Genomic DNA, 11,998 nt, shown 5'->3' with positions numbered 1-11,998 from the left:
GTACCCGAAGTATAGGATTGATATACCATGGCTGTTAGCCAATCAGCATTCAGGGCTCGAACCACCCAGTTTATATATGCAGACAATGACTCCTGTTGTGGTTTTACAGTAAGAGATTTTCAAGAGATGTTTCTATGGTTTTTTAATTTCCTTTGTTTTATGGTACTTGTTACCTTTTCCTGACCTCCATTTTACACAGACATTAATTTACTCAACCGGCTCTTCTTAGCTGGACCTTTATGGCATCAGGCCTACAGTGAGCATTGGCCAATGTATGTTCCTGGACTGGAGCAGTATATTGACTGGAGCAGTATATTGACTGGAGCAGTATATTGACTGGAGCAGTATGTTGACTGGAGCAGTATATTGACTGGAGCAGTATATTGACTGGAGCAGTATGTTGACTGGAGCAGTATGTTGACTGGAGCAGTATGTTGACTGGAGCAGTATATTGACTGGAGCAGTATGTTGACTGGAGCAGTATGTTGACTGGAGCAGTATGTTGACTGGAGCAGTATATTGACTGGAGCAGTATGTTGACTGGAGCAGTATATTGACTGGAGCAGTATGTTGACTGGAGCAGTATGTTGACTGGAGCAGTATGTTGACTGGAGCAGTATATTGACTGGAGCAGTATGTTGACTGGAGCAGTATGTTGACTGGAGCAGTATATTGACTGGAGCAGTATATTGACTGGAGCAGTATGTTGACTGGAGCAGTATGTTGACTGGAGCAGTATGTTGACTGGAGCAGTATGTTGACTGGAGCAGTATATTGACTGGAGCAGTATGTTGACTGGAGCAGTATGTTGACTGGAGCAGTATGTTGACTGGAGCAGTATGTTGACTGGAGCAGTATATTTTTTTTTAGGCTGTTACTGTATGTGTATACCAGATGCATCAAAGCTACTGTATATACTGTAGACTGAAGTGAATTGTGTATGTTGATCGAGTAAATCTATTTTTTCATCTTGGACAGCTATCATGATAAGACACAAGATATGCTCATACAATATCCTAACGGATATGGCACATTTTCTTTGGTGCTGTTTGTCATATCCCTTTACCAATAATTCTGAGAAAAACCAACCAGCCTGAAACCAACCACTGGCAGAAAATAGGACGCTTCCCATCAGTCCCTTGCCTCACGTCCTGCCTACAGAACTAGAACGAATGTGATTCAATGTCTATAGTTGTATCCTCACCTGGAACATTCCCAGCTGTAGACCGCTTCTCATCACATCTGGTCTAGTGTATATGGGGACAGAGGGGGAGGGGAGGGGAGGGGGGGGAGGGGGTTGTCAGCCGTGTACTCATAGAAAAAAAAAGCCCCTCATGCAGGTTTGAGTCATTCTTCCTGCTTCACTAAAATGCTGCTATATACAGAAGTAATTAACCACATAACCACATCATAATAATAGGTTACGTTGTATCTGGTCTTTCGGGGGTCATTGTCTCCATTTTGTTTTGGAAAGCAGAAGACCAAACCAATACTCTACTCTGTATGTGTAAAGCTGTTGCACTGAGACTACATAGGCCTATGTAAGATGCTTGGACTGGAAATAAAAACCACTCTTGAATGATGAAAGATCTCCTTAGTTGGGAAACACACACTACTGATACTCCTAATGACCTAATATGGGGCAGTTTGATCACAATGATTTAGTCACCTGTTATGGTGACATTAATGTAGCTCGTTACCTAAAACAAATTGACCACAGACCGTATTGCAACGTCGTTATTACATGTTCAGTAAGCCTTGTTGTGAAATGAATTGTGTTGTTAGAAGCATTTTATTTGTGTATTATATATATATATATATATATATATATATATATATATATATATAAAAAATATGTGTAAATATATATAAAAACATGACTTTCTGTAACAATTAATTTAGTTTGTATATAGTTCAATGTCAACTTTCAGTCACATCATGATGACCTCATCTACTACATGTATTCAGTCATTGATCTGTGGGGAAAGACAGAGAATGTTTTTTCTTACCTTTATTTCACTAGACATGTCAGCTACGAACAAATTCTTATTTTCAATGATGGCCTAGGAACAGTGAGTTAACTGCCTTGTTCAGAGGAACAGTGGGTTAACTGCCTTGTTCAGGGGAACAGTGGGTTAACTGCCTTGTTCAGGGGAACAGTGGGTTAACTGCCTTGTTCAGGGGAACAGTGGGTTAACTGCCTTGTCCAGGGGAACCCACTGTTCCCCTTGTTCAGGGGAACAGTGGGTTAACTGCCTTGTTCAGGGGAACAGTGGGTTAACTGCCTTGTTCAGGGGACCAGTGAGTTAACTGCCTTGTTCAGGGGAACAGTGGGTTAACTGCCTTGTTCAGGGGAACAGTGGGTTAACTGCCTTGTTCAGGGGCAGAACAGCAGATATTTTTAACTTGTCAGCTCAGAGATTCGAACTTGCAACCTTTCGGTTACTAGTCTAACGCTCTAACCACTAGGCTACACCTGTATATCTTAAGACAGTTGTCAGTGCAGTAGTTATAGCTTGACCCAGTCAGTCACAGTTTTCCAAATCTGAAAATAGAAAAGTGGAAGCAATCTTTATTTAAAGACAATTTTTTTTTTTTTTTTTTTTTGAGGCTACAATGTATTATTTTAGATAACAGAAGTGTGTGTATTATTTTACATTTTACATTTATCTTCCACATGTGTCACAGTTACACAACCTCTGGTTAAACCTCACAGATGAACATGACCATTGAATAAACATGTCAGCAGGTGTTTTTCCCATAAACCTCGTACAGGAAATGAAAACAATGGATTTCTGGGACATTACAGCATACCCCGTTCAAATCAAATCAAATCAAATCAAAGTTTACTTGTCACGGGCGCTGAATACAACAGGTGTACAGTCTTACAGTGAAATGCTTACTTACAGGCTCTAACCAATAGTGCAAAAAAGGTGTTAGGTGAACAATAGGTAAGTAAAGAAATAAAACAACAGTAAAAAGACAGGCTATATACAGTAGCAAGGCATTAAAAGTAGCGAGGCTACATACAGACACAGGTTAGTCAGGCTGATTGAGGTAGTATGTACATGTAGATATGGTTAAAGTGACTATGCGTATATGATGAACAGAGTGTAGCAGCAGCGTAAAGGAGGGGTTGGTGGGTGGTGGGACACAATACAGATAGCCCGGTTAGCCAATGTGAGAGAGCACTGGTTGGTCGGCCCAATTCAGGTAGTATGCACATGAATGTATAGTTAAAGTGACTATGCATATATGATAAACAGAGAGTAGCAGCGTAAACGAGGGGTTGGGGGGGCACACAATGCAAATAGTCCGGGTAGCCATTTGATTACCTGTTCAGGAGTCTTATGGCTTGTGGGGTAAAAACTGTTGAGAAGCCTTTTTGTCCTAGACTTGGCTTTGACAAGAATAAAAGCCAAAACATAATTATTCAACTGTGTATGTTCCCAACTGTGTATGTTATCCTCGTCAGTGGAGGCTGGTGACGGGAGGACAGCTCGTAATAATGGCTGGAACAGAGCGAATGCAACGGCATCGAACTCATGGAAACCATGTGTTTGATGTATTTGATATCATTCCACTTATTTCCACTCCAGTCATTACCACGAGCCCCCGTCCCTCCCTAATTAAGGTTCCACCTGTGATCCTTGTACATGTCAAAACGGAAGAAAAAATATTGGGATACATTTGTAGATTACTACATTTTGGAAACCCCCTGAACAATAACATAATGCTCACTCCCATAGGGAGGGGTAATGACTGGGAGAGAGAGAGAGAGAGAGAGACAGAGAGAGAGAGAGAGAGAGAGAGAGAGAGAGAGAGAGAGAGAGAGAGAGAAAGGGGGTGGAGGTTAAGAGGGTGACTAAGACTGAGAGCATAAATACTGAACCCAAAGCACAAAGCACCAAAGGAGAACATCCTATCCACTAAACTTCAAGGAACAGTGATCCACTGCAAGCTTTGTTACTGTCACTGAGAGTCTCTTCATTGGCTGTCTGGCACATCACATCGTATCTTCTCTATTACTTTGGGCAACTTTCATCTTACTTTGGTCTCACCATGAGATCTCACCATAGGGTTCTGGTTTTCCTAGTGTTGGCAATGTGCACGGTAGGTGGATGGTGCTTTCCCCTGGAGAAAACCGTGTCTGTCACCTTCCCTGGAGATGTCCTCAAGAACATGACGGATATGGAGCTGGCAGAAGTGAGTAGCAGATGCATAGAGACGCATGAAATATTCTAGCTTTTTAAATCTATAAATAGATTTCATTTGTCCTGTGTGGAGGATTGCTAAAAATACATTTGGCGAATTGTCCATCGTGTCTCAATGTCATGACATAATATAAACCTAAAGTCAATCAATCTAAATGGAGTAATTTCTAATTATATGCAATAATCTCAATAGTTGCGATCTCATTATTTGCAATGATCGAATTATCTATTAAATCTCATTGCATTCATTATTTCCTGCCTCCAGAGCTACCTGAAGAGGTTTGGCTACATGAATGTTCAGCACCGCAGTGGTTTCCAGTCTATGGTGTCCACCTCCAAGGCTCTGATGAGAATGCAGAGGCAGATGGGGTTGGAGGAGACAGGGACGCTGGACAAGTCTACGGTAGCAGCAATGAAGGCACCTCGCTGTGGGGTCCCTGATATACGCTCCTACCAGACCTTTGACGGGGACCTGAAATGGGATCATCATGATGTTACATACAGGTACTGTGAAGGGGATTATGTGGGACTGGTTTAGGGTTCTAAGCATTAGGGTTGAGGCTAATCTCATCCACCCAGTCGGTAGCAATTGAGCGTGTGGACGAGGTTAGGGTTACAAGTATAGTGTGTGGAGAAGTTAAAGCCAGGTGTGCACAGTGTAACAATGGCCTGGAAATACTATGTGATTTATAGCAAACAGAGCAAGTAGCTAAACATGTGGCCGTTCAAGCCTCAGTGGCCTTCACATAGGTGATTTGCTTTTCTCTCTAGGATCCTGAACTACTCTCCAGACATGGAAGCCTCTCTGATAGACGACGCCTTCGCCAGAGCCTTCAAGGTGTGGAGTGATGTCACCCCTCTCACCTTCACGCGACTCTTCGACGGCACCGCAGACATCATGGTGTCATTTGGAAAAGCAGGTAAGAAGGGCTGCAGTAACTGTACGCAGCCTGAGATCCGAACGGACGCGCTGTTTTTCACCCATCGTTTCACTTCAGTGAAACGGCGCATGTCAGTTTTGGATTTCAAGGCTATGCAATATTTGTCATACAATCTCTGAAAGCATCAATTAAACCGCTTCGGCCTCCCAGAACATTTACATTTTTAATATGTATCTCTAAGTTGAAGAATACACATCCAAATGAATCTTTATTGAAGAAACATGAAAGGAAGGAACTGAACTGACCAAATTGAAATACGATTAACCCCAACCCTGCATGAAATGAATGGCTCTAATTCCTTGCCTTGTTATTTTCCAGATCATGGAGACGGCTACCCCTTCGATGGTAAGGACGGCCTTCTGGCCCACGCCTTCCCCCCTGGTGAGGGCATACAGGGAGACGCCCACTTTGACGACGACGAAAACTGGACCCTCGGCAAAGGAGCAGGTCAGCATGGAGGTGTATAGTCAATCCTGGCTGTTTCAGTCAGTCAGTACTTCATGGTGCTAGGTCACCCCGTAGTGCCCATTTTAAGCGTCTTATTGACTGAGATTGAACTGAACTATGTGCCTCTGCCAACATCTCCACGTCATCTGTAGGATTGAAATCTTGAGCTCCAGTGAACCATCTTATTATATGTATTTAATCATGTTTGACATAGCTATTGTTCACAATTACTCCCAATAAAAACATAACTTTTTTTGTTCCAGCTGTGAAGACTAGCTTTGGCAACGCAGAGGGTGCTCTGTGCCACTTCCCTTTTTCCTTCGAGGGCAAGGAGTACTCCACCTGCACCACAGAGGGGCGCTCTGACAACCTGCCCTGGTGTGCCACCACAGCCGACTACGGCAGAGACAAGAAATTCGGCTTCTGTCCAAGTGAACGTAAGATTGACAGTTAATACTTGAGAGGAATGATTGGTCAGAAAGTATTTTAGACCGAGTTTTCTTTGACATGCCTCTAATCATATGCCCCTCTCTCTCTACCTCTTTCTCTCCCTCTCTCGCTCTACCTCTTTCTCTCCCTCTTTCTCTCTCTCTCTCTCTCTCTCCCTCTCTCTCTCTACCTCTTTCTCTCTCTCGCTCCATCTCTCTCTCTCTCTCCCTCTCTCTCTCTACCTCTTTCTCTCCCTCTTTCTCTCTCTCGCTCCATCTCTCTCTCTCTCTCCCTCTCTCTCTCTACCTCTTTCTCTCCCTCTCTCTCTCTACCTCTTTCTCTCCCTCTCTCTCTCTCGCTCCATCTCTCTCTCTCTCTCCCTCTCTCTCTCTACCTCTTTCTCTCCCTCTCTCTCTCTCTCGCTCCATCTCTCTACCTCTTTCTCTCCCTCTTTCTCTCTCTCGCTCCATCTCTCTCTCTCTCTCTCTCCCTCTTTCTCTCTCTCGCTCCCTCTCTCCTTTTCTCACACACAGTTCTGTACACATTCGACGGAAACAGCAATGGCAAAGAATGTGTGTTCCCCTTCGTGTTCCTGGGGGAGACATATGAAGGTTGCACGACAGAGGGTCGCAGTGATGGATACCGCTGGTGTTCCACCACAGACAACTTTGACAAGGATAAGAAGTATGGCTTCTGTCCCAACAGAGGTGAGGGAGTATCACTGTCACCACTACCAGACCTGGGTTCAAATAGTATTATTTTTCTTTCAAATACTTTGAATGTTTTATTGATCCTGTCTGGAGAGTCAGATGGGCGGGGTTTGCATTTTTGGGACTATTCCAATGTTTCCATTGCTTCAGGAAACCACAATCAAGTACAGCTTGAGTGACACATGTTCCCTAATAGTGTTGTGTCTGTGTTATGACAGATACGGCTGTGATTGGTGGAAACTCTGAGGGAGAGCCGTGCCAGTTCCCCTTTGTCTTCCTGGGGAAGAAGTATGACTCATGCACCAGCGAGGGACGGGGAGACGGCAGGCTGTGGTGCGCTACCACCGGCGACTTTGACGCAGACACAAAATGGGGCTTCTGCCCAGATAGGGGTGAGTAAGTGCACCTACCATGCTGACTCAAACTGCTGGCTGACAGTCAGAGACAACGTCAGGGCACCTACCATGCTGACTCAAACTGCTGGCTGACAGTCAGAGACAACGTCAGGGCACCTACCATGCTGACTCAAACTGCTGGCTGACAGTCAGAGACGTCAGGGCACCTACCATGCTGACTCAAACTGCTGGCTGACAGTCAGAGACAACGTCAGGGCACCTACCATGCTGACTCAAACTGCTGGCTGACAGTCAGAGACAACGTCAGGGCACCTACCATGCTGACTCAAACTGCTGGCTGACAGTCAGAGACAACGTCAGGGCACCTACCATGCTGACTCAAACTGCTGGCTGACAGTCAGAGACAACGTCAGGGCACCTACCATGCTGACTCAAACTGCTGGCTGACAGTCAGAGACAACGTCAGGGCACCTACCATGCTGACTCAAACTGCTGGCTGACAGTCAGAGACAACGTCAGGGCACCTACCATGCTTACTCAAACTGCTGGCTCAGATCATTTACTTTGAAATTGCCCTTTCAAGCACGATTCTAGGTATATACATAACCAGGCTAGTGCAGTGTAGCTCATCTTGGTTCAATAGTGTGGAAAATGTATATTACTGTAGGTGCACTAGCCTGGTCCCAGATCTGTTGTCTCCTTCTATAAGCCTGGTCCCAGATCTGTTGTCCGTTCTATAGCCTGGTCCTAGATCTGTTGTCTCCTTCTATAGCCTAATCCCAGATCTGATGTCTCCGTCTAAAGCCTAATCCCAGATCTGTTGTCTCCTTCTATAGCCTGGTCCTAGATCTGTTGTGTCCTTTTATAGCCTGTCCCCAGATCTGATGTTTCCTTTTATAGCCTGGTCCCAGATCTGTTATCTCCTTCTATAGCCTGTTCCCAGATCTGTTGTATCCTTCTATAGCCTGGTCCCAGATCTGTTGTCTCCTTCTATAGCCTAATCCCAGATCTGTTTGTGCTCGAGCCAACTCCATTACTGTAATTTTACAGCCAAATGTGACAATGATTGATGGGTAGTTGGCATGATAGCAGACTGACACTCAGGTCATAGGTGCACACCACAACTGACTTAATGATGTGTTTCTACTCACCCTCTCCTCTCTCAGGCTACAGTCTGTTCCTGGTTGCGGCTCACGAGTTCGGTCATGCCCTGGGTCTGGACCACTCCAACATCAGAGACGCCCTCATGTATCCCATGTACAGCTACGTGGAAGACTTCTCCCTGCATGAAGATGATGTTGAGGGCATTCAGTATCTCTATGGTATGATATTATCACAATATGACATGATTACACAATATCCCTAGTCTGGTCCTAGATCTGTTCGCACTTTCTTGACTGACAACTACCATAGGAGTTGGCGAAACAAACAGACCTTGCACCAGGCTGCAATATCATGTGATCCCATAGAATTCACAACATACATACAACTCAGTATTTCCCGCTATTACAAAAGAGATCCGTTGGTAATGGAACAACAATGACAATAGTGTTATTCATTTAATTCATTGCATTCCTTCCCACTATCTTCCCACCCAGGATCCAAGACAGGCCCTGACCCCACACCCCCTGGGCCCACCATCCCTACACCTGGTCCCAGCGACGAGCCTGAGCCCAACACCCCCACTACCACCACTACCAGCCCCACCACTACACACCCTGTGGACCCATCCCAGGACGCCTGCCAGATCAACAAGTTCGACGCCATCACAGAGATCGATGGAGACCTGCACTTCTTCAAGGATGGGTGAGCAACCTTTTAAAAAAGAAGGTTGCTTTGCGGTCCGACAGTAGAACCTTTTTGAGGGCTTTGATGTTAAATGGGTGTTATGCCCCTCACAACAAGAGTTGTGAGATAAGGGAGAGATAACTGTAGAGAGATACAGGACAGAGTTATGGGCTAAGGGAGAGATAACTTGGAGAGAGATACAGGATAGAGTTATGGGCTAAGGGAGAGATAACTTGGAGAGAGATACAGGATAGAGTTATGGGCTAAGGGAGAGAAAACTTGGAGAGAGATACAGGATAGAGTTATGGGCTAAGGGAGAGATAACCTGAGAGAAAAACAGGATATACAATGTATGAGTACAGGACAGAATGTAAATAAACAAGCCAAGGATTCACATATTCCTTACACTGGATTACACTACTAAGAACAGCTACACCACAAGGACCATAAGCGCTCATGAACACTTTTTGAATCATTATAGCACAATTTCTTATGAAATTGTAGCCCATTATCTTACAATGTAAAAAAAATAATTATACATTTTTTGCTAAATTCATAATTGTGATGTATTTTTGCTGATTCAACAGGCAATATTGGAGGTTGTCAAGCAAGACTGAGGGTGGACTGAAGGGTCCGTTCTCCATGTCTGAGAGGTGGCCAGCTCTGCCGGCCGTCATTGACACGGCCTTTGAGGACCTTGTGACAAAGAAAATCTACTTCTTCTCAGGTAAACAGAATTCTGATTTTTACACACACACACACACACACACACACACACACACACACACACACACAAACACACAGACTCTAAGCTTTGTCTCTGTTATCCCACAGGCACCAGGTTCTGGGTGTATACAGGACAGAGTCTCCTGGGACCCCGCAGCATTGACAAACTGGGTCTGCCCTCTACTGTAGAGAAGGTGGAGGGAGCACTGCAGAGAGGGAAAGGCAAGGTGCTGCTCTTCAGTGGAGAGAACTACTGGAGGTGAGTCAAGTTTCAATGTCCCGTATACAAGTACAGTGAAACACCTTTCTTGCACGCTCTAAAACACAAACAAATGCAGTAATCAATATCAATGTGGTACTAAAAACGAACACAAGGTAGAACAAAAAACACATGAGAAATAAAAGCCTGAGTTTAGGAAGTAGGGGGTGTTGAGATAAGGTTGTGGGTTCAAGTTCTGAAGGGATCATCATCGCATCCACATACTAGAAACGCATGCACTCACTGTATTGTAAACTGCTTTGGATAAAAATGACTGCTAAGCAGCAGAATATTGTTATAAGCTATATTATCGTAACCTAGAGAATGCTGACCTAAAAAGTAACTAGAAGATGAAGAGGATCAGAAGAGCTCAAGGATCAAGGTTCAACTTATAACTATTTGCTGTATCTGTAGGTCTATGTTTTGTAATAACCAAACCAAATGTATCTGATCCTTACAGGCTGGATGTGAAGGGCCAGAATATCGACAAGGGATATCCCCGCTTCACAGACATCGTCTTCGGGGGTGTTCCCAATGATGCTCATGATGTCTTCCACTTCAAGGGTAAATATTAAATTATTTATTTACTCTTGTGTGTAGACCTTTAAAAAGGGCCTTATTTTATTCTACACAAAGCAAAAAATATTACAGCAAACTGTCAGTTTAGTATGTACTTTCTTATCAAAGTTAGACACATTACAATCATGTAGTAACTCACAATCATGTTATAACTCACAATCATGTTTAACTCCTCATAACCTATTGTGATTGTTCCTACTCTAGGCCACATCTACTTCTGTCGGGATCGTTTCTACTGGCGAATGAACTCTAGGAGACAGGTAGACCGCGTGGGATACGTGAAGTACGACATCCTGAAGTGTACCGACTCCTCCAACTTCCGCTACTGAGCTACTTTACCCATAGAAATTGACATACTAGAATGAGTATCCCCATTCAAGTCAGTATTTCGTGACGGTCTAAGGGGCCATCTTGGTTCTAGTATGAATATTTCTATGGCACTGTTTCTGGGCTGAATATTTTAAGAACCTTTCCAACAGGATGTTCATTCTTAGAGTCCCAGATTTGTTTGTGCTGTCTTGCCAACATATTGCTATGCCATTCTCTGTCTCTCCTGAGGCTATAAAAGGGGATCTCTGATGCGAGAATTATGCAGATGAGTGCTTGTGGTACTGTTGGTGTATGGGGTGTCGTTTGTAAAGTTGAAACGACGCCCCACTTTGTGTGCTTTTTAAGACGGTGAAATATTGCCCCCCCCGTCCAGTTGATTCAGGTCAAACCAAATGATACACATGTACGGGCAATTTCCTTCTAACTGTGTGAGTAAATGGATTTATTGTCCTCTAGTGTAGGGTCTAGAGACAGATAACCACTGCCCTGAAATAACGATTTCAGCACCAGCAGATCCGATTCACAATCTGTTGGTGCTTAAGCCTATCTGCCTGGCGCAGATATTCTTTGATGAGCCATGAATTTGTATGTATTATTACCCTCTAGTTTTATTTTTTGTGTTCAACAATGCAATGTTGGTTTATTTGGTGTTGTTTTATATTTCTGAACTGGCCCAAAAAGCCATGTATTTTTGCACTGGATGTCACGCAATGGTGTCTCCATCACGTTTAAGTTATTTCGTAAGTAAATCAATGTTTTGTATTAGAACTGGAAATTCAATAAACAAATAGCATTTCATTATTAGTTGTTGTCATTTTAACTATATAGCTAACTAATCATATTGTGCAGCGGTCACCAAGCCTCTTCCTCTCTGCTGTCAACACAATGAGGTTCCGCATAATAGTTGGGAGCTATGCCTGTTTTTTTTTTTTGTTGAATGTCCACACAGTTGACAGAGCCAAACATCCAGCGTTATTAAGGTGCCACTGCCACATTATAAGAAATCTAAGTAAATAGATACATTGTAACATCTAACCATGGTTATACAATCATCAAGATGCTATTTTACATTGTAAGGAGCTCGATATTACACTTGAAAATTAACTGCGCTGCTCGTAGTCAAATTCTGTAATACGTATTCCTCTGGAAACAATAATCCTATACTTTACCAAACATCTAAATATACTCTTCATTCTCTTTATTGAATATAATCGTTTAA

General features: G+C 43.5%; 1 protein-coding gene across 1 annotated transcript; it reads left to right on the top strand.

The window, feature by feature from the left end:
* Window positions 1-3,765: 3,765 nt before the first annotated feature.
* Window positions 3,766-11,577, top strand: LOC110492670 (matrix metalloproteinase-9). The gene is made up of 13 exons (XM_036947708.2): window positions 3,766-4,206; window positions 4,480-4,718; window positions 4,986-5,134; window positions 5,474-5,602; window positions 5,866-6,039; window positions 6,565-6,738; window positions 6,960-7,133; window positions 8,264-8,419; window positions 8,696-8,903; window positions 9,473-9,612; window positions 9,720-9,870; window positions 10,331-10,434; window positions 10,654-11,577. The coding sequence occupies exons 1-13, from the start codon at window positions 4,063-4,065 to the stop codon at window positions 10,776-10,778; spliced, it is 2,067 nt and encodes a 688-aa protein (XP_036803603.2). The 5' UTR covers window positions 3,766-4,062; the 3' UTR covers window positions 10,779-11,577.
* Window positions 11,578-11,998: the final 421 nt, after the last annotated feature.

Source organism: Oncorhynchus mykiss, chromosome 16 (genome assembly GCF_057628025.1).
Source record: "Oncorhynchus mykiss isolate SJ-2025 chromosome 16, ASM5762802v1, whole genome shotgun sequence".
In the NCBI taxonomy this organism is placed as follows: domain Eukaryota; kingdom Metazoa; phylum Chordata; class Actinopteri; order Salmoniformes; family Salmonidae; genus Oncorhynchus; species Oncorhynchus mykiss.
This window is presented reverse-complemented; position numbering and strand designations above follow the sequence as displayed.

Bases quoted from the DNA above. Each gene is read 5' to 3' on its own strand.
- LOC110492670 (XM_036947708.2), top strand. From the start codon at position 4,063: ATGAGATCTCACCATAGGGTTCTGGTTTTCCTAGTGTTGGCAATGTGC. The intron at 4,719-4,985 runs GTACTGTGAAGG...TTTTCTCTCTAG, and splicing joins CATCATGATGTTACATACAG to GATCCTGAACTACTCTCCAG. The intron at 8,904-9,472 runs GTGAGCAACCTT...CTGATTCAACAG, and splicing joins CTGCACTTCTTCAAGGATGG to GCAATATTGGAGGTTGTCAA.